The following is a 23,346-nucleotide window of genomic DNA, read 5'->3' as shown; positions in this document are numbered from 1 at the left end:
GGTGTTAGAATGAATAGTAGGGTATTAGAGGCAGATCGCAGGTGGTGGATCATAGCAAACTTCGAGGACGAAGTTTAGTTTAAGTGTGGGAGAGTTGTAACACCCAAAGTTTGGAAGGCCAAGAAAAGAAAGAAAACCTTAATTTTAAGGGACACTCGACGAGTCCAAGGATGAACTCGGCGAGTCCGAGCGGGATCCGGGTCAAGGAGTAAGTGACCGACTCGGCGAGTCAGCCAAGGGGACTCGCCGAGTCTGGTCTGTGCGAGGAAAACCCTAAAAACGGGACTTGGAGCCTATTTAAATGTCTCATTCTCTCCCCTATGGCTCCTTTACTGCCCCTTTCACCCAGAACATCGAACCCTAAGCTCCATTGTTGCTCATTCAAGCTTCCAAGCCATTTGTGGGGTGATTTGAAGGAAGAAGAAGAAGGGGAATCATTGGAGCTTCAAGGATTGGCCTTGGATCTGAAGATTGGAGAAGTTTTCTGAGTTATTGAAGGTATTAAGTCGTTCTCTCCTTTAGATCTAGTATGGTTGTGAGTTTTGGGGGTTTTCTAGCCATGATTAGTTGCCTCTTTTGAGTTAGAAGCCAGATCTGAGGTTGCTACTTCAAATCTAAGCTCATTATGGTCTCGAGAAGCATAAAGTAGCAGCCCTTGAGTTGATTATGGAGCCTCTTTACCTTAAACCCTAGTTTAGGGTGTATTTTGCCTAGATCTCCTTCTCTACACGTAAAGTTTGCAACTTTACGTGAGGAGTAGGCTTGGGAAGGGTAGATCTACAGTTTGGAGTCCATGCATGACTCAAAAGCCCTCTGCATGTAAAGGGATTTGAATGGACTCGGCGAGTCCTTTGAGTGGACTCGGCGAGTAGCATAAAGGTGAGGAGCAACTCGACGAGTGGGATGAATAGCTCGTCAAGTCGGATGAAGATTACCTTGTACTCGGTGAGTCTGTTCTTGGACACGGTGAGTCAGGTTGCGAAACCCAAAAACCTTCGAGTTGAGACTCGAATCAGTGAGTTGGGTGGAGACTCGGTGAGTTGGACAAGTCAGGACTCAGAAATCGGTACACTCGGCGAGTCATGGACTGACTCGGCGAGTTGAGACGTGAAAGGAAGGACTCTGAATATATGAACTCGGCGAGTAGGGTCGACCTGGAAGGTTGACCTTGACCAGGACTTTGACTTTGACCGGGGTTGACTTGGTTGTCTTTCGGGGGTCAGTTAGACTCAGTGTTGCTTTGATAATGGTAGTTCGGAGGGCAAGAGGAGCAGGAGTTCAGTGAGTTGCCGGGCAGCAGCTAGTGAGATCATCAGCGAGTTCAGCCAGTGTAGGTGAGTTTCCCTTTGTGTGAATGGGTCTAAGGCCACAATGCCGGCCCATGTAGTTACGAGTATAAGACCCAGGGGTTAGCCCTATGCACAGTATGATAGTATGATATTTCGGACGAGGTCCAGTAATAGCGGGCGGGTGCCCAAGGATTTGTTTATATGATAGTTTATACTTGTTGTCTATGTGATACATGTATGTGCCTGGTAGGGAGGTGAGTGTGGGCGAGGTCCTGTATCTCACCAATAGCAGAGTGTGGATGGGGTTCCACATCTCACTAGTAGTAGAACAGGGGCGAGGCCCAAGTTAGGGAAGGAGTGAGGGTGGGCTGGGCCCGTATCTCACTACCAGTAGGAGCGTGGATGGGGTTCCATGGCTCATCAGTAGCAGGACAGGGGCGAGGCCCAGGATAGGCGACGCCTTAGGACAGGACCAGTCGTATGAGTTTAGCTTATGTGTTGTGATATGTTTATGTGTTATTACTTGTTGGCGGGCGAGGCCCTGTGACAGGCGGGGCCTAAGTAAAACAGATCTGTATCCGAGCGAGGCTCGAAGCCAGGCAGGGCCTGGAGCGGCGGGGCCGTTGTAGCGGGTGAGGCCCGAGGTAGGGCGTGGCCCAGTATATGAAGTATGTGGTTATGCTTGGTATGTGGTAAGGTGGGGAACTCACTAAGCTTCGTGCTTATGGTTTTCAGTTTTGGTTTCAGGTACTTCCGGTAGCGGAGTGAAGAGCTCGGGGTGATCGCACGACACACACCGTAGATTAGACAACCTGGGGATGTTTACTCTGATAATGAACATGTGTTTTGAAAACTTATACTCAGATTATGTTTTGGAATGATGACTTTGCTTAAAGTAATGTTTTATTAAAAGAAATTTTTGGTCTTAAATTTTGGGTCGTTACACACTCCTTTCCGGAGTTCCCGCAGCTCACATTCCGGCCTCGAGCAAAATCCTCCGAGCCTCCATTCTATAAACCTATGTGCTAGCCTCTCCCGCTCAACCCACAGAAATATAATGAGTACTGATCATCTTCCCGATCCCAAATAACTACAACCCTTTGCTCATCAGAATATGTACCAATAACAAGTCCTGTACTGGAAAGCTCGACCAGCTCCTCTCCCCGCCGTCGTTACAGCTGCTGAAGCTGCTGCGGCAACCGTCTCCTCAATGGCTGCATAACACTCGTAGAAATACTCAACCATGGAGGTCTTAATAGACCCGATCATCTCCGGCAACTGACCTCGGACCATCTCGATCACCTCCTCTCGGATGATCTCACTAACATGATCCTCTATCAATACTGACCTATCCTGGCTGCCAGCTTCCAATCCTAACCCGGATCCGATCCCAAGACATCTCATAACCCCCATTCTAATAATACATCAGAAAGATCTCTGATAACCCATATAATGAAAAAGAACCAATTCCCAACCAAACCCTAGGGGTTATGACTTTCTTGTTACGCGTATGGGTCCTGTGCTTTCAGTAGTACGGGCCCATACTACCTTCTACACCTACCCATATTTGTCTCAAGTATCAACACAACACCCTAACAATATACATAAACATAGTGAGCGCTTAATCCTCATTCTTAGAGAAAGGCTAACCGTCTCACAACTAACATACCGGTCTCACACAACCCACCCATCCATGAAACTTCCATCAACCCTGCAACACTAGTGTATTCTAGCCATAAATAACGCTAGACCCTATAGACTTTCGAATATCCAATCCTACCCTAAGCTCCCAATCAAACAAGAACAGAACATAAGGCCAAATCAATCATTCTCAGGCTATAAGATCTTAATTATGTATAACCATGATGCATACACTAAGTAACTACAGTAATGATGTCAATCTCATTAAAGGAAATCCCAAGGCTATCAGGCATCATATAATCAGGCAATTCTATCATGAAATTCTTGAAGATCCCTAGCCTAGTACTAGCATGCTATTCTAACATATCATAATCTCAATTAACTATATGGTATTTTGGGGTCTACTTACTGGCTCCGGCTGATCGTACACTTCACATCCTCTTTACTTATTTTGAAAACCATTTAAAATCATTTTGAAAATCTTTCCTTGATTTGAGACTGAATTCACACGAATGTTCCTCCAATTCACTCAAACCAAGACTCTGATACCAACTTGTAACACCCATAAAAATCAAACCAATTTAAAACTTTTTCAAACATCCAAAAGTCATTAGTTATTACAAAATGTTTTCAAAACAGTTTAATATCAGAGTATCCCAGGACCCATAAGTCCAAAACACGATGATGTATACGGTCACGCCTTCGCCTTGCCAAGACATCTGGAGCACCTGAAACAATAAACTGAAACCGTAAATACGAAGCTTAGTGAGTTCCCTCAAATTACTCACACCCACAACAATACACATATAATCATAAACAGCATACTATGGGTCCAATCAACCATCGGGTTGGAATACCCCATGCCCTCAACTAACATGTTGGAATGCCAACACACTATGGGTCCAATCAACCATCAAGTTGGAATACCCCAGGCCCAAAACCAACAGGTTCGAATGCCAACACACTATGGGTCCAATCAACCATCAGGTTAGAATACTCACAGCCCACAACCAATAGGTTGGAATGCCCATGCCAACTGCTAAACAAACATGTGCACATATATAACATATAATAATATAACAGTCTATAAGCAGACAAACCGATCTAACAGATCATAACAACATATCACATCTTAATAACCAGGATACTGATCTAACGGATCATAGCAACATATAATATCCTGTTTACCAGGATACTGATCTAACGGATCATACCACGTAGCACATAATACCATCCTATCTACCAGGATACCGATCTAACAGATCATACTAGCATACATAACCAGATAACAATCAAAAGGGCCGGCCTTGGTGCCTTAGACCCTTGAGTATAGTGAGGATAACTCACCTGACATTGCTGAAGTCCTGTAGATAAAACTCCAGCTGCTGGTTGACAGATTCCCGAAACTGTTAACATCAAACAATACCCAATTAATAATTAGGTTTCGAACCCAAGGTCCAACTCACACTCGATTATCTAGTTTTATGTGATAATATGTCATTTTGTATTAAAAAAAAACAAGAATTGTTTCATTAATTTAGGAAAAATATAAAATAATCGGAACTTTTCTTTTTACAAAATAAAAATTTAAATTAAACTGTAAACTGCCTCAAAATAATAAAATTTTATTAGATTTTCTAAACATTAACTAGAAAAACTAATCGTCTTTTAATACAGTATTTAAAGAAATAATACAATATTTAAAGAAATAGAGTTAGTGATCGCAATATTTGACTAATAATTGATTCTTTATTTATTCATTATTATAATATCTATTTGTAAATTTTAATTTCAAATTCTAATTTTAATGACCAATTGTCCAAAGTCAAAATTTTAACTTTGAGTTGGGTCATCCCTATTAGGCGCGCGGTAGGTGAGATAAGTCGAGAACGAGTAGTATTATATAAAGCGATCATTGCAAGCTTTCAATTTTCAAGCCTCCAACACAAATTAGCTTCCTACCAAATCAACACCAAACAACATACCACATTCTCTAAAATTCTCTCACATTTCATCGAACACCTACCTTACATAGATCGTTTTCATTTCTTCAAAAGGTACAATAAACGTAGACTGGTTTAATCATGTCAGCAACAATTTGACGAAGAAATCGAGTTTAATGAACACTAACTAATCTTATTGATGTCGCTTTTATTGTTGTTTCGTTGATTTAATGAACATAATATCACCGAGTTTCTATTTTTGGAACGATTTTCATCTGCATTAAGTCGTTTTATTGATGTTATTGAAATTTGGTTTATATTTCCTTGTACGCAGTTGGTTCAGCAAAACAAAAAGGAGATGAAGATCGAGGTGAGAGAATCGACGATGGTGAGGCCGGCGGAGGAGACGCCGAGGATCAATCTATGGAACTCAAATGTCGATCTCGTTGTCCCGAATTTCCACACACCGAGTGTGTATTTCTACCGGCCAAACGGCGCCTCCAATTTCTTTGATCCGAAGGTGATGAAGGATGCGTTGAGCAAAGCTTTGGTTCCGTTTTATCCGATGGGAGGACGATTGAAGAGAGACGAAGACGGAAGGATAGAGATCGATTGTCAAGGACAAGGTGTGTTGTTCGTGGAGGCGGAGTCCGACGGCATGGTGGATGATTTCGGAGATTTTGCACCGACGTTGGAGCTCCGGAAACTAATTCCGGCAGTTGATTATTCTCAAGGAATTGAATCGTATCCTCTGCTTGTTTTACAGGTATTATTTACAATACTTTTTATCGAAGACGTGCAAAGATCATATACAAAGACCTGCAACTTTCCCAGGATGGAATTAATTAATCGGATCATATATTCTCAAATCATACGACAGTAAAGTTAAATTCTGTATCAGGTGTTCGTCAGTCTTTGGTATAATTGTACACCAATCAAGGAATGACGTTTCAATACTTTAATTAAATCCATACAGATTACACTATATTTAGAAAAAGTGTTCCTCCTACTTGTCTTTCCCATGACCTACTATATCATGTACAACGTATTAAAAATTACAAATTTATAATTTTTGGTCTAATTTTTAAGTTTATTTTAATAAATTTAGTATAAATTCTTTTCAAAATCGATGCGAAATTAATTGCTTGTACATTTTTTTCAAATGTTTTACAAATTTTATTCATTATATTTTAATTTACGTTTTTTCATGTATACTTATTTAAATAATGTTAGAAGTACTTTTAGTTTACAATTATACTTGTATCTTTTTCAAAATTAATCATGAATTAAATGATGATTATCATCAATTTTAAAAATTAAACTCTTTATAAACTTTGTAAACAGTATTTATTTTAAAAATTGATAAGCAAGAATAAATTGTGTGATTTGTCTATGTATAATTTATTAGATTTAACATGAAAACCTTTATGTATTTAGTTTCATTTTAAATATTTAAAAAAAAAAAAAAAAAAAAAAAAAAAAAAAAAAAAAAACTTGCATAAAATGTTCAAATAAATTTGTAATAAGATATAAGATTTAACCAAAATTATAAAAATAAAAGTCAGTGCTTTAACTCTTTTATGTAATAAAATAAAATAAAAAATTAAAAAAATTAGAAAAAAAAAAAAAAGAAGGTAAGTAGGTAACCATAGAATATGGCAGTTGGATTAACGCGGTTCATTTGGGTATGTTCCACTGTAGGTGACCTACTTCAAATGTGGTGGAGCTTCACTTGGAGTTGGGATGCAACACCACGCGGCAGATGGCGCGTCTGGGCTACACTTCATCAACACCTGGTCCGACATGGCTCGTGGGCTCGACCTCACCATCCCACCTTTCATCGACCGAACCCTCCTACGAGCCCGGGACCCACCCAACCCAACCTTCACCCACGTCGAATACCAACCCGCTCCCCAAATGAAAACCACCACCACCACCACCGCCACCGGCGAAATCGAACAGCCACCTCCGGAAACCGCCGTCGCCATTTTCAAACTAACACGAGACCAACTCAACGCGCTAAAAGCCAAATCAAAAGAAAACGGAAACACAATCAACTACAGCTCTTACGAAATGCTCTCCGGCCATGTCTGGAGGTGTGTCTGTAAAGCTCGTAACCTCCCCGACGACCAACTCACAAAGCTATACATCGCCACCGACGGCCGCGCGCGCCTCCGGCCGTCGCTTCCGCCTGGGTACTTCGGAAACGTCATATTCACGACCACTCCAATAGCGGTTGCTGGTGAGCTAATGTCGCAGCCTACATGGTACGCCGCCGGGAAAATTCACGATGGATTAGCGAAGATGGACAATGATTATCTGAAATCGGCGCTTGATTACTTGGAGTTACAGCCTGATTTGAAGGCTCTTGTTCGTGGTGCTCATTCGTTTAGATGCCCTAATTTAGGGATAACGAGTTGGGCTAGACTTCCGATTCACGACGCTGATTTTGGGTGGGGGAGGCCAATTTTCATGGGTCCCGGCGGAATTGCGTATGAAGGGCTGAGTTTTGTGTTACCGAGTCCGATTAACGATGGGAGCTTGTCGATTGCGATTTCATTACAAGCTGAACACATGAAGGTTTTTAGTAAGTTTCTTTATGATATTTAAAATGGCTGATTTATGGCTATGGTTGTTATATGTTTTTTTTATATATTTTTTTTATAAGTTTATATAACCTTTCCCAAATGCATTGACGTATGTATGGGAATGGAGGCTGAAAATGTTTTTTTGTCAGCTTATCGGTTTATATTACTTTTATGTCAATGTAAGTATGGTGTTATATGTTTTAAAGCACATAAAAGCAACTCTATATGATATGATAAGTTCATTTTGAAGGGTTTTCTTTATAAAGATCAAAATGTAGGGCATGAAAAAGGAACTATGTTTTTTGAGATATTGTAACGATGCAAAAGGGTTATCAATGGTAGACCACCAGATGACGACAGGGAAGAATAATTTAGTAAGAAGAAATGAAGTACAATATCTATTTTGTGGATAAAAGAATGCTTGAATCATTGAATGTTATCTTAGAAATAAAGGTTATTTGTACTTTGTTTTTTTATGTGATGCGACAACCAGTACGATATCGTCACGGAATAAAAGGTCACGGAATAAAAGGTTTGGATAAAAAGTTAAGGCTATTAGGTGTGGACAACGGTGATCCATGTTATTACATCAAGTGGGGATGGTGTTCCTAATGTTATTATATTTTATAAGATGATGTTAAGAAAAGAGAGATAGAGAGAAAAAGAGGAAAAATATAATATGATTGGATGTTATCTCCCGTTCCCGTTCCGTTCCCGTTACCACATCCTAATAACACCAAACATGGGCGTTTTTAGCTAATAACGGGAGTGGGCTTCATTACAAATAGTTAGGTGGTTTAATTGGTGTTATGATCCAATTCTAGAATGTTATGATAGGCTTTGATTTTCCTGCTTTCATGTTGTTTTTGTTTGTTTCCTTTGTACTAAACATTTGTGTTTCCTTCTAGCCTCTGGTTAGTTTCTTAATATATGTCTGTCATTCAAAAAAAAAGTCTTACACAATTTGGCACAAGAAAACCTATGGGAACCTTACTCCTGTCAGGAATACTTGGTTAACCAACGCACAATCTAGCTTGATTTTAGTTGAAATATTAAACTTTTCCTATGTTTGGTTTTTGTAAGGTTTAATCTGATCGGGTTGATAAGTGTGTTGGTTTCACATCCCTAAATTCTATTCTTTCTATTTTTCTTCTAAACTTATTATGAGTTTCGCAATTCTACATATCAACTCTACTCTTCAACTTGTTTAATGTTTCACCTCAACAGGACACATCACATCTGCTATTGTGAATCTTAACCCAAAACCCCGACACGAAAATAAACAACTTAAAACGACACGATACGATAATTAAAAGGATCGTGTTAGGGTTTAGGGTGGTGTTTGTTTTTTAAGTGGTAAAATGTTTTCGATATTTTTCTACGTCTACTTAATAAAATATGTACAAAAAGTATTTTTTTTCATGTTTTTAATCTTCATAAAAAAAATTTAATTGTTTTTTTTTTATTAATTCTACATAAAAAACTGGTAGTGTTGATATTGGTAGTGGCGACGATAGTGGTGGTGATGGTGGCATAGGTAGAGGAGGTGGCGGTATGGGGCCGGAGGTGGTGGCGAAGGTAGGGGAGGTTGCGGTGTGGGGGTGGAGGTGTTGGCAAAGGTAAGGGTGGTGGCGAATGTGGAGGTGGTGGTGGAGGGGGCGATGTCGATGGAGGTGGTGGTGGGGGTGGGCGTCGATGGTTGCAATAGTGATGAAGAGAATCATATAGGGTTAGAACTTACAAAAACGTCTTTCAAAATCAAAAGCTATTTTATTTTGCGAAAAAGAGGTCAAAAATATTTTTTTATATCTTGTTTTTTGAAAAACAAACAATTGTTTTCTCAAATGTTTTTCCGCCCGCACACATAAGAGGTCAAAAAGACTTTGATTAACCCCCCCCCCCCCCCCCCCCCCCCCCCCCCACTACCTAAGTCTCTCAACCCATTTAATGTTTCAATCATATACAAACCCAACACGATACGATATGACGGAAAAGAAGGAAGACGTAGGAAAAGCAACAAAGAACCAACTAAGAGATATACAATTGACCAATTAGGTTAAGTAGGGTTTCGGTCCAAGAGAGCAAGGTTTTTTTAAAGCATGAGTGGCATCCTTTTCTGATTTCTAACGATTTTATGTAGCGGTCACGTGTAGGGATGAGTTCACTTTCGGAACTAGAACCGAAAAAACTGAAACAAAAAAATGGAAATTCAAGTAACTGAAACCAAACCATATTTACATACTCAGTTCATAGTTCATAGTTATGTTTGGTTTAGTTCTATGTTTAATTTCCTTTATATTAGGATGAAATTGGTTTTGGAATCGGACCAAACCGACCAGGAACCAAAAATGGAAATTCAAGAAATCGAGAACCGAACCGATTTAAATATTCAAATCAGCAAGCACATGTACAATCAAATGTCCATCGTCCTTCATCAAGAACGCCATAACCATCAACAACGATGAAATTATAGGTCAAAACATATAAATTGATTCAAACGAAAAAGTTTCCTAGAAGTGGGTGTTTTTTTTTTTCTAAAAAAAAGAGGTGTTATTGAAAAGAAATTTTATGTTACTCTAAGAATTATCTGTAAACCTGTTAAAATGGTCAATACATAATAACAGTATCGGCTCTATGTGTAGATGAACAAAGTTAAGGCTTACGACCCCCATGAACAAAGTTAGGGCTTACGGCCCCAACTTCTAGAGGGCCTCACTTAACCCAAATACCGAATACAGTTCAATGTTCAATTGTCCAATGTCCATATTAGTTGAATCGTTGTCTCACTGTGTACACACCTCAAAAATTTGATTCATCAGTTCTTCTACAAGTGGCGATTACACTTCTCTTCTTCTTGTTCTTCTTTTTCATGGGTGGCTCAAAAATTGGACTCCGATTAACAATTTCAAACCGTTGAAATACATAAATTACATTCTATTATTCTTCTTCATTCTCCATTCTAAGCTTCTCCATAACTGATAACACCACTCCATTGTTCAAAGTTTTCTAATGATAAACAGTATGTGCATTTTCACTTTTAGTTTTATTTTTCCATTATCTATCATCTGAATCTTAGAATCTGATCATCTAATTAGGGTGCGCTATTGTGTTGCTGAAAATGTTTCTAGAATCAGCATACTCATAATGTGAGATATCATATATGATTATCTAATTAGGATTAATAGTTAAAGTTGATTAGGGTTAATACTTTTTATTTTTTATTTTTTCAGTTATATGATTTTTTTTATTATATAAGAATCAGGTTGGAACGAATTTCAGAATTTGAGTTTTTAGACTTTTAGTTTTCCTGATTTGAGCTTTCCATTATCTTATAAAGTTCTGTTATCAAATTTCAAGGCAGCATATATAATCCTAGATTCCTAATCGGCTAATCCGTATCTTCTATATTTATAGTAGTTGTCTTGATGATTGTTCATTATTATCGGTCTCAAGCCCTGATAAAAAAATAAGGATTTATAACATTTTTTATAATAAACGTCAAAGGGCTCCAACTTTTTAATTCGTTTGGAGCCCCAAAACTTGTTGAGCTAACCCTCCATAATAAAATTGAATTCTTTTTCTTAAATAAAAGTAAAAGTTTAGTTTTAAATAGAAAAATTCAAAAGATTGTCTTTTACAAAATTAGCCTAAAATGGTTAAAGATGCTTAGGCACCTTGAAAGTCTAGTTGCAAGGCATAAAATAAGTCCCTTTGGAAGCTCTTAGTTATTAGCTTTTAGGATCACTCGGTTAAGTCTAATTAAAACCTTTTTGGTTTGTCCAAGGACCAATTAGGCAGTTGTTAAGGCCTCACTTTTGTATATGATAACCGAAAGTGGGTATAAAAGAAAAGGCCCAATAATGCAGAAGAAATTGTTGGGCATCTTGTAAAGATCACGTATTCAGGTGTGTAGATCATTAATTTGCCCATATGATTTTTTTTAAAAAAAAAAATAATAATAATAAGAAAAGAGTCCATTACAATTATTCAATTACTTCCTTGTGAACATGTGATATTCCGCGTAAAGGTATTTGATTGTTCTGTTCAAATGATATGCATGGTTGTTAGTTACAAATATGATTTTCGCAAATAATGGTAATATATTAGAACATCTTTGAATTGGTATTGGGTATACTCGTTCCCTTTAGCTTCTGCTTTGTAAATTTAACTTATGATTTATGATAATTATTTGTAGCAGTCATTCCTTAGAAAAATATTTGTCATCAGAAAGGAATGGAAGCTCGTCAGTATGACATGAAATGGTTGGAATAATTACCGTTTGGTTTTAAGCTTTAACAATGAAAATTGATCTAGGAGTATGTAATTATCAAACAAGCAAGAAGAGAAAATGACTATAATAGCTAATCTCTTCTAAAGTCTTAAAAAAATAACCAAAAATCTGAAAAATACCTAAAATAGCTATCATTTTTACAGGCCACCAACTGCCAAAACTTGGTCGCCGGCAACACTTTTTTTTTTTTTTTTTTTTTTTGTGTGCCAAAACGTCGTTTTTAAAATTTGGACTGCAAAAATCTCATTCCCCCTTCAACTATCATAACTTTTTCATACGAAGTCTGTTTGAGTTATTTTTTCATTGTGCTCTTTGTAACAACGGCTATCCATACCATACTCCAAATTTGGAATTCGAGAACTTTCATTGTGGTCTTTGGAATAAAAGTTATCCATAAACATATCACACTCCAAATTTGGAGGTCAATGAGTCGTACTTGTCGTTAGAATAACAGTATAACATGTAGCCTTAATGAGAAAGTGGAGATTAAACTTGTTTCATTAAAATTATCCAGTATAAAGGGGAGTAACACACCAGGTAATTCCCATTAAATTAACCGTATCAATTCGGTATACACTGCAAAAGTCATCTCAACATAAGGTGTTATATCACCAGAGTCCCTACAGAGATAATTATTGAGATGACAATTCACTCTTGAAATGATAATTCATACTAAATGTATAAACCTTGTAGAGTCAAGGTGTATAATTTTTCAGTCAATGTGGCAGGGTATTTTGGTGAGAGGACACCTAGCAATGATATATCTCTAGTCCATATTTTAATTTATTCCTACAAAGATGTCTAATGAGTTGAAATGGGTGTTAGCTAAATTGAACTTTCCATCTATATTTGTCAATCCATGTTGGATTCTTCCTACAACCATTAGGAAAATCGTAGATGATTCCGAAATGGAGACCACATTGGAGATTCGAGTTATTGCAACGGAGAAGGAGTGTTTGTGCTAGAATCAAAAGTATGAGCCAAACTAACATAGTTGAGAACCAAAGAAGAAGAAATAAAAAGACAGTAGCTTGAATACGAAACGACATGGAGGCTGTTGAATAGAAAGAACTAGAAATTAGGAGAAAATGATAGTGATTATTTATTCCATTTATTGATTAAACCCCCTTTTAAGTTATTTTATATAACCATAATTCCAAGTATATTATACCAAAATAAAAATTAAATAAAACTATTATTATTTGAAAAAAATAAAAATAAGACGTTACATATAATGATGTAACTTATATTGACACATCAAGAGACCTATATTGAATTCATATGAGAATGATTCGATCTATGCCTCATCTTCAATTATATGAAACAAAGGGAGATAAAGACGCCAAATCATTTATTGTTATATACGTAGTTAATGAGAGTTTTTTACAGAAAAACTATACATGTATGATTAGAGACAATAACATGTTAGATGCTTGGTATTGTTCGTTAGTTAATTGATTTTTGCACCAGTAGAAGGCTATAAAATCTAATATGGAGGAATCAAGGAATTTATTGTAGTGCTAGTTACATATGGACCATGAGGAATTAATGTAGTGCTAGTTACATATGGACCATGAGGCCACCTACAACGAGTATTAAAATAATATGAAATAAATAAGAGTGTAAGGTGTGGGCAAATAGTTATAATATTATTTTGGGGTGTTATAATAAGATGTAATATGGTGAATATTTCCCTACTTGATGTTATAACACTATTGGTGACGTGGCGTGAACGCCACGTCACCAATAGTGTTATAACATCAAGTAGGGAAATGTTCACCATATTACATCTTGTTATAACATCAAGATGTTGTTTGTTTTTTGAAAAAAAAAATCATTTTAAGATCTCTTAGTGATGCTCGGCGCAGCACACACGTAATACTTTTCATCTCGCGGCTGTTTGTTTTTCAAAAGTCTTCGGATTAAAAAACATTTGTGTGTGTTCTTCTTAGCGCAACATTTGTTTTGCCTCTTCATACATCTTCCAATCTCTTATTCTTTTTTTTTTTCTTGCTAAAATAATGATTATATATTGTTGAAATCTTATTTCATGTATTTTTTTTGTTTATTCTTGTTGAATTTTTTTTTCTTTTTTTTTATATTGAATAATAATAATAACTTGTTGATGATAGATTTATGTTAAAATAAATTTAATTTTGTAAAAATATTATTATTTTTGCTGAAATATCATTAGTTTTTGCCGAAATGTTATATATTATTAAATTTTTGGTATTAAAAAACTATTTTAGGATTATAAAATCAGTTTATTTTAAATTTTTAATATCTGCAGCAACATGCAAATGTTAAAAAAAAAAAAAACAAACATGTTTCTTATATAGTTTGTAGCCGTTTGATCCATCTCTTCTACTGTAGAGGGTTGCAGAGGTGGTTTGTAAACTTTATGGATTTTTGCTTCAAAAAAACAAACAACACCCAACTTATTTCTACTTTATAATTTCTTTTTTGTTTTTATTTTTCAATTTTTTTAATTTAAAAAAATATATTTTAAATATAACATAATAAATAAAACATAATGTTTAAAAATTATAAATAACATAGAATAAAATAATTTTTAAAAATTAAAAATAACATATTAAATTACACATAACATCCAAATTAAAAATAAATAAATAAATAAATAAAATAAATACAACTCTATTCGTTAAAAAAACATTTAAAAAAAAACTAAACGCTAGCCGTTATCGTTATCGTTACCATAGAAGATATAATCCGTCAAGTCCTCTCGAAGTTGTCTGTGTTTGTTTGGTCCTGAATGTCAATGACTCAATGCAAACACTTTGTTGTTCCTGGTTGAAATTGAACGTGTTTGGGCTCCGTTGGGATATAGTGTGCAACATTGCGTCCTTTATCTTCTACTACAATGTTATGCATTATGATACATGCATACATGATATATCGTAGAGTTTTCTAAATCCAATGGTCGTGTTGCATGTTTAAATATATGTCACTTCTTCAGCACTCCAAAAGTACGTACCACATCCTTACGTGCTCCTTCTTGTCTTCTCTTAAAAAAATTGTTTCTTTCTTCAACCGGATGTCGAAATGCCTTCACAAATATGGAATACTGATGATATATTCCATCTGCAAGGTAATACCCATATTTGTATTCGTTTCTATTCACTGTGAAAGGAGCATCCAGAGCCTTTCCATTCAAAAGACCGTCGAATATTGGTGATTGATCAAGAACGTTGACGTCGTTGTTGGAACCCACAACGAACTCACGACGTGAATTCCAAGGAATTCACGACGTGAATCCTGGATGTGAATGATACGGTTTTCTGTTTTCTCATAATTTCTTGGAATTTTGTTTTGTGGTGGTTTGTTGTTTTCTTTTGCAGAAATGGCTCCAAGACGCAAGGTTCCAACCGGGGTGGCTAGTTTGCACCCGTTTTACGTCTTTCCAATGAACGTGTCACCGGATGTTCATACGCGTTGGAACAACCGGCTAGGATGGTTGTACAATCGAGAATTTTCTGTTGCCCCTACCATTAATTGGGCAAGATTGAGGTATGTTGGGCTTGTTGATCGGCTGTCCTAGTATCTCACAAAGTTATTTTTGGGGAATGGATTTTCTTTTACATGCAAGGGTGGCATAATATGTTTACTATCTAGGAGAGGGTGTACAAGGAGCTTTGTGTGGATTTCTTTTCAACTGTGGCATTCCATGAGAATATCCAAGATCCTACTTTCTCGCAAGCTTTAGTTTTTCGTCTCGGGGGAGAATACTAAGAATGTAGTTTGGTCGAGTTTTCCTGGAGGATGGGGTTATACGAGGCTCACGAGACCATGAATCATGATTTTGAGGGAGGCTACCCGTGGATACGATAATGGGGCATCAGGGCTTGAGTTTTGAAGTAACATCATATCTGGGGTGTTCAATTCCAGTGTGTCGCCAGAAAGCAGCATTAAATCACTCATTCACCGCCTTATCCATCGCCTTATCATATTTTCTATTCACCACAAACGCCATGGGGATAAGGTTACCAAAATAAACTTGTTCTTTTTATGGTGCATTTTACAGCCAAGAGTGTGTTGCAACATTTCGTACTTCTTGGCCCACAATTTGGCGGAATATGCTGCGAGTTCCCGCCCCGGGAGCCCTATTTGTGGAGGCCACTTTTTCACACGTTTGGCTCGGTCTTATTGTTTGATCGTTCTTGAAATTACTCGCTCTTTGACTTGTATGGAGGTGAACGAGTTTACTATGGGATATTTGGAGACAATGAGGGTGGTAAGGAATTATGGAACACATTAGGGATTATGAATGATGATGATGATGGTGATGAGCAACCGGCCGACCAACCCGAGCAACAACCACAACTAAGGCCAAGGGGAAGGAGAAATGTGATAGCGAGGGGAGACATGGATAGAGATTGTAGAGTGGAGCAACAATATACGGGTGGAGTACCCACCGACCCGTTTCAAAGCCGGGTTGTTTCTTATTTAGATAATCTTTGCGGTGGGATGACTTACAAAACTCAAATGCTTGAAACCATGTTCTCTCACATGAATGTGGTTCGACCACGCACCATTCCACCTCAGTGCCCGTACATCCCGACGTGGGAAGAAATGTAGATGCCAAGAGGCGAAGGAGCGGGAACAAGTGGATCCCATAATGATGAAGAAGATGATTGATCATTTGTTTTTATTATTTAGTTTTTAGTTTAATTTTGTTGTGTGGTTTTTAAACTTGTTTTGATTGTTACGTTATTATGTTACTTTTATTTTCCTTTTGGTTGTTACATTTCAGATTTGCTAAGGGAGTCTCGAGAAGGAAATTCAAAATGAGGGCGTATACGTCTAGGGAAGCATCGTTTAGAGTCTAGTGTTGAGAATCGAGACCTATAATTGGAAATAAGTGTGGGGGTGTCAAGAGAAGAGTCATCAAATATTGCGTTTAGAAGAGTCTTAATTCATTAAGACATTGGTTTGAGTGCATAATTTTAGAAGAGGAGCTGGACTATTTCAGTTTTTGTTCACTCAGTTTTCACGTCGTGAAGCTTTATGCCTCACGTCGTGAATTCGATTACGAAGGATTCAAAATTCATGATTTAGCGACCTCATGTCGTGAACTATATGTCTCACATTGTGAGTAGTTTATTCTCACAAAAAAATGAAGCCTTTTTATTCGCCTCTCCAACATGCGTCACCACCATATACACCCCATATAATGTGGAGTATGCTTTCCCACATTGCTCTTCTTTCTTGGAGATTTACACCACCTTTGTTGAAGATTAAAGTTTCGATTCCGTATTTTGTCGGTGCTTTATATATTTCTCAATGATCAAGATCCAAGTTTATATTTAAAAGAAATCCATATTCGAAATGCACATTTTATCTGCGCGACTGGAGTTCGATATCGCCACTACTATCCCAGGGGAGTTTGTTCATTTTCTCCCTTTTATTGCTTTTAATTTATTTTATGGATACAATGAGGGCATTGTATGTGATAAGTGTGGGGTAGGGTGTCGAAAAAGTAAAAAGTAAATTACTAGGAAATTTGGTAAAATTTCAAAGTTATTTAGTAATAAATTTTATATAGGTTTGAAAGAATAATATAATAATTTATCTAGTAATAATGATAATTTGAAATTATGTTGCTAGTGTTGCATGGGGTGATCCGATGAGAGCTCAAATGTTTAGTTGAGCCAATATACGTTATAGTGCATTTGTGGTCTCCTTTATTATAGTGAAATCATGGGATAAAAACACAACATCGCTTAGTTTGAGGGATGCAATATGTTTAGCTGCATGTACTTGAAATGTATCCAGGAAAGCTTATTTAGTCATTGCACATAGACTAATATCTTAACGAATAAGGGTTGAAGTTAAGTGCCCCTGCTTAAGCATGTAGGGTTTGAGTGAAAAAAAATGAGTACATGAAAAAAAGAGAAAATTACAAGAAAAGTTGAAGAATTTTTGGAGCTATGAAGTATAAAGTATGAAGATCAAAGATCAAAAATTCTGAAAAATAAAACTGAAGATACCAAAAATCACACAAAAAGTTGGTGAATTCGAAGAAATTGAAGATCAAATATCAAAGAAAGTGAAGAATTCAAGAGCTCCATATTGTGGTATCTTATAGTTGTAATTCTATAGTTTATGTATGCTTGGGTAGCTTTACAAAAATACATTGAGGTTAGAAAGTTTTTGCAGATGGATTCGGAGGGATGCATAAATGAGCATTATTCAAAAGAAGTAGGTGCGTGTTTACGAGGATTGTGAGTATTTAGAATTGAGGGGGGTCTTTAGGAAAATTTTAGGCACAAATGCATGCATTGAGGACTTGGCATAATGGATGAGTTTGATTTGGATTGTCCTATGTGATATTGGTGATGAAGGTTTGAATTAAAAATAGTTAAATTTGCTTGAGGGCAAGCAAAATATAAGTATGGGGTATTTTGATATTGTCATATTTATACATGTTTTTAGGCAATATTTAATTACATTTTTATTAATATTTTGGTTATTTGCATTGAATAATGATACTTATAAGCTTAATTTATATTCTACAGCAAAATAGAAGCATTTTCGAAGAAAGAGACTAAAAATGTCAAGACATAGAACTTTGAAAAATCGAAACACGTATATCCCGTACTCACGTCGTGAGAGGTATTGGTTCACGACGTGAACTTTGAAAAATCGAAAACTATATATATCCTTGTCCATTACGACTTGGAGGACTTTTAGCTGATTGAAGAGTTTCCATGAGACGATTTTCAGAGGAAAAGAAGGCCTGGAATAGGGTTTCAACACCAAAGGAGAAAAAAGTTCATAATTAGTTTAATCGTTTGGTACTTTAATCATGTATACTACTTTGCTTTGTTTTAGTTTGATTTTGAGTATGAGTAGCTGAATTTAGTTACTCCTGTTTAGCTAGATGAAACTTCAAGTTATGGTTTAGTTAATTTACTATGGATTTGATTAGTTGGTATTTAGCTTGTGTTTGATTGTTAATTCCTAGCATGCTAATATTTTATTCTTTAGTTACTTGAATTCATGTTATGTGTAGCTTAGTGATAATTAAATTACATGAACTTGACACATAGTGATTCAGTGAACATTAAATTGCTAGAGCTAGGATCGACCAAATCTTAGGTAAGTAATTGAAGTAATTAAATTTAGTTGTGTTAGAGAGCATATATTATGACCATAATTATGTTTGCCTAATAAATCTTACATAGCTTATTCATAATCATAACTAGTTCTATGTTTGATTGTGTGTGACCATGCATAGTTTTACATGAATAAGTTAAATATCGGTAAATTTAGACTTAAATTACTAATATAATATAAAATTAGATAACCAACTTTGATAATCCATAATTGTTAGCTAACCAGAAAGAAGAAGTGGATTCGAAATAAATGGGAGTATTTTAGTAATTGATTGAATTTGTGTTAAAGAGTTAAGTTCATCTAAACATGCAAAATTGGATAAATTCCATTTCTTGTTAATAATTAGGTTAATTTAGTAGTAGATAAATTAATTAGTCAAAACCGTTCCTTGTGATCGACACCCTGACTTACCCGACTATTCTATAATTTGACTAGGTACACTGCCTAGGTGCAATTTAGTTAGTTAAGTTAGTTAGGTTATAAATATAAAATTAGTTGTAGCTATTTGCACGCATCATAGAGTAATATCTATTGACCTTTTCCAAATACCTTGCAAGAAATCATCTTGTCATGGTACGCTTTTGTCTTCTCTTTGTATAGAGCTTCATTCTAATATGCTTCATTATGGATCTCCTCAAGCTCTTGTATGTCAAGCTTATTTTTCTTTCCCGATTCATTTAAATCCATATTGAATTGCTTGACCATCCAATATACTCTATGTTCCAACTCAACGGGTAATCGACATGACTTCAAAAACAATGTGGTATGGAGACATCTCAATTAGAGTTTTAAATGCAATGTGGTATGTCCACAAAGCATCAACAAGACGGGTACTCCAATCTTTCCTTGTTGTATTGCCAATTTTCTCCAAAATACACTTGATTTGTTGATTTCTCACTTCGGTTTGTCCATTTGTTTGCTGTGGAGACTTTATGAGTAACACCATACTTCTTCAAGACACTTCCAAGCATATGATTGCAAAAATGTGAACCACAGTCACTGATTAAGGCTTTTGGAACTCAAAATCTGGGAAAAATGTTAGCCTTCAAGGAATCTATCTCAACTTTTGAATCGTTAGTACGGATGGCTTTTGCTTCCATCCACTTTGAGACATAATCCACAGCCAAAAGAATGTAAGTAAAAACCCGTATATGATGGAAAGGACCCATGAAATCAATGCCCCACACATTGAAAATTTCACAACCTTAAATGGGACTAGGAGGCATTAGATTCCCTTAGCTCAAAGATCCTGTCTTGTGACACTTATCACAACTTGCACAAAAAACATAAGAGTCATGGAAGACACTTAGCCAGTAAAATCCACTCTGTAAGACTTTTCTTGAGGTTCTTTGAGGACCAAAATGTCATCCACAAGCATAAGAGTGACAAAAATTCGTCATATTGGTCAACACACCGTCTGATCATTTCATAGCACAATATTTCTATAAGTATGGCTCATCCTATACGTACCTCTTGGCTTCTTTCTTGCTTTTATCTTTTTGCCATCGAGACAAATTTGGTGGAAATTGATTTGTGACGATGTAGTTCTCAATGTCAGCATTCCATGGGGCAACTTTGGCTGAAAATAAATTCTCTTCGGGAAATGCATCATGAATGGGAGTTGAGTCATCGGGAGAGACAATCCTACTAAGATGATCAACCACAAGGTTTTCCTTTCCGCTTTTATCCTTGATTTCAATATTGAATTATTGTAAGAGTAAAACCTATTGAATGAGTCTAGGCTTTGAATCCTTCTTTGCAAGTAGGTACCTAATAGTTGCATGATCAGAATAAACAATCACTTTAGAACTTAACAAATATTGAAGAAATTTCTCTAAAGCAAAGACAATAGATAACAATTATTTCTCAGTTGTTGAGTAATTAGCTTATGCACTATTAAGTGTCTTTGAGGCATAATAAATGACATGAGGAACTCAATCTTTTCTCTTCCCCAACATTACACCAACCACATGATTTCAAATGGAAAACTCCAATCCGGTGATTGAAGTATTGGTGCTGAAATTAACAACTTCTTCAATCGATCAAAAACTTGCTTTCACTCATTGGAAAATTCAAATTTTGCATCTTTTTGTAGGAGCTTACACAAGGGATGAGATATCTTGGAAAAATCATTGATGAAACTTCTATTAAAACCTGCATGACTAAGAAACAAGCGTACCTCATAAACACAAGTGGGATAAGGTAAAGGCTTAATGACATCAATTTTTCTTTATCCACCTCTAGTCCCTTAGAAGACACAACATGGCCAAGTATGAGACCTTTGTCAACCATAAAATGACACTTTTCAAAATTCAAAACAAGGTTGGTCTCAATACATCTTTGCAAAATCTTTTCTAAATTATCCAAACATCCATGAAAGGATTTACCATAACAGTGAAATCATCCATAAAAAAACTTCATTTATTTTATCAACATACTCTGAAAAAAATACTTACCATGCACCTTTGAAAAGTGGTCATAGCATTGCAAAGCCCAAAATGCATCCGCCTATATGCAATTGTTCTAAAGGGACATGTGAAAGTGGTCTTTTCTTGATCCTCGGGTGCAACAGGTATTTGGTGAAAACCAGAATACCTATCTAAGCAACAATAGTGTGTTTTTCCTGCTAACCTTTCTAACATTTGATCAATTAAGGGAAATATAAAAAGTTATTTTTCGAATTGAGGCATTGAGTCTTTTATAGTCTATGCAAACTCTCCACCCATTTTGCATACGAGTGGGAACTAATTCACCTTGGTAATTCTTTGTAACGGTAATATATGTCTTCTTTGGTACAACATGGACTGGGCTTACCGACTTGCTATCTGAAATAGGATATATCATTCCTGCATTCAACAACTTCAAAATTTCTTTCTTCACAAGTCCATAATTGGAGGGTTCAAACGCCTTTTAGGTCGACTATAGTCCACCCAATAGCTTCCTAATATTCCTTCAAAATGGTGACAAGCTCTTCTTTTTCCCTTGTTATTAACTTGGTGGAAATGACAAGGGGTAAAGTCTCTTTCTCTCCAAGATAAGCATACTTGAGATACTTCGGTAAAGTCTTGAGATCCAATTCCGGTACTTGCACAATATAAGGGACAAGTTTTCATTAGGCATCGATAATTTCTGTTTTGGAACATCAAACTTGATTTTCTTCTTTTGATCCATGAAAGATACAACTTCCATAATCTCTTCATCAATCTTGAATTTTTTAGAAAGTTTCTCCATTTCATTTTTTTAAAGATTCCTATCTAAAATTAAGGCTAACACATCAAGATTAGACAATTCAAAACAATCTTTGGTTAATGGTTTAATGACATCCATAAAGTTCAGAGATGAAATTTCACTTGGATATATCAAAGCATCATAAGTGTTGAAATTGTCGCCTTTCCATCAAATTCTATGGACAATGTACCATCATAAACATCAAATTTTGTCTTGAATATTTTCAAAAAGGGTTTTCCTAGAAGGACTGAACTCAAATTTAGTGACTCATCGTCATCCATATTAATAACATAAAAATATGCTGGAAATACTAGTTCATTCACTTGAAACTAACACAACGTCTATTACACCTTTTGGATGCACTAAAGATTGGTCAGCCAACTGGATGATCACTCCGGTCTTCTTCAATGTGCCAATGTTTAAAGTTTTAAAAATAGAATAAGGCAAAACATTGATAAAAGCTCCAAGGTCTATCATTGCTCGTGGAACATGAAGATTACCTAACTTGCAAGGAACTGCCTAGATACTTGAGTCCTTACATTTTTAGGTAATCTTTTCTGTAACATTGTAGAAACATTCTCACTTACTTTAACAGTTTCATTCCCTTTTAACTTTTTCTTAGATGTGCATAATTTCTTAAAGAATTTAGCATATCTAGGAACTTATTTGATGGTATCAATTAGAGGACTACTGAACATCTCCATGATTTTATTATCTTCTCTCTCGCTTTGACTTGTTCAATCTTGAAGGAAAAGGAGGTGGAGTAACTTTCACTTCAGAATGCTTTTGACTTCTCATCTTCTTTCTCTAAATCCATCTCTTCATCTTCTTCAACCATGCTTGGAGCTTCATATTCTTTACCATTCCCAAAAGTGGTGGCACATGCATTATGCTTTGAGTTCTTCTTAGTTTGTGCGGGTATTTTGCCTTGTGACTCCAATTTACTCACAAAAGTGGCGAGTTGAGTCATTTGTTGCTCTAAATTCTTGATACTCGCTTTGGTCTCATTTTGAACTGATTGAGTACTTGTGGCTAAACTCTTGACACTGTCTTCCAAAGACATTCCCGAACCACTTGAACTACTTCCTTGTTGCATGTTTTGAGGTTGGAATTGAGATTGATGAGGAGGTTGATTGGGCTAGAAATTTGGTTGATAATTTTGTTGATGATGCATTTGATTTTTAAATGGAGGTCTAGGTTGATGAGATGGTGGCCTTGACTAAAAATTG

At 36.2% G+C, this 23,346-nt stretch overlaps 1 protein-coding gene and 1 long non-coding RNA gene across 2 annotated transcripts; one reads left to right on the top strand and one right to left on the bottom strand.

Annotated features, from left to right (window-relative positions):
• Positions 1-3,577: 3,577 nt before the first annotated feature.
• On the bottom strand, positions 3,578-6,631 carry LOC145042667 (uncharacterized). Its single transcript, XR_013680714.1, has 3 exons — positions 6,521-6,631; positions 4,278-4,336; positions 3,578-3,658 (listed from the first exon to the last, which is right to left on the bottom strand). It is a non-coding gene; the product is annotated as an uncharacterized LOC145042667 (long non-coding RNA).
• On the top strand, positions 4,852-7,710 carry LOC145042666 (shikimate O-hydroxycinnamoyltransferase-like). The gene is made up of 3 exons (XM_078991126.1): positions 4,852-4,987; positions 5,208-5,639; positions 6,575-7,710. The coding sequence occupies exons 2-3, from the start codon at positions 5,232-5,234 to the stop codon at positions 7,481-7,483; spliced, it is 1,317 nt and encodes a 438-aa protein (XP_078847252.1). The 5' UTR covers positions 4,852-4,987; positions 5,208-5,231; the 3' UTR covers positions 7,484-7,710.
• The last annotated feature ends 15,636 nt before the right edge of the window (positions 7,711-23,346 follow it).

The sequence above is a fragment of the Lactuca saligna genome, chromosome 4, assembly GCF_052625555.1.
Source record: "Lactuca saligna cultivar CGN05327 chromosome 4, ASM5262555v1, whole genome shotgun sequence".
Lineage (NCBI taxonomy): Eukaryota > Viridiplantae > Streptophyta > Magnoliopsida > Asterales > Asteraceae > Lactuca > Lactuca saligna.
Note: the sequence above shows the minus strand (reverse complement) of the source record. Positions and strands in the feature narration are given on the sequence as shown.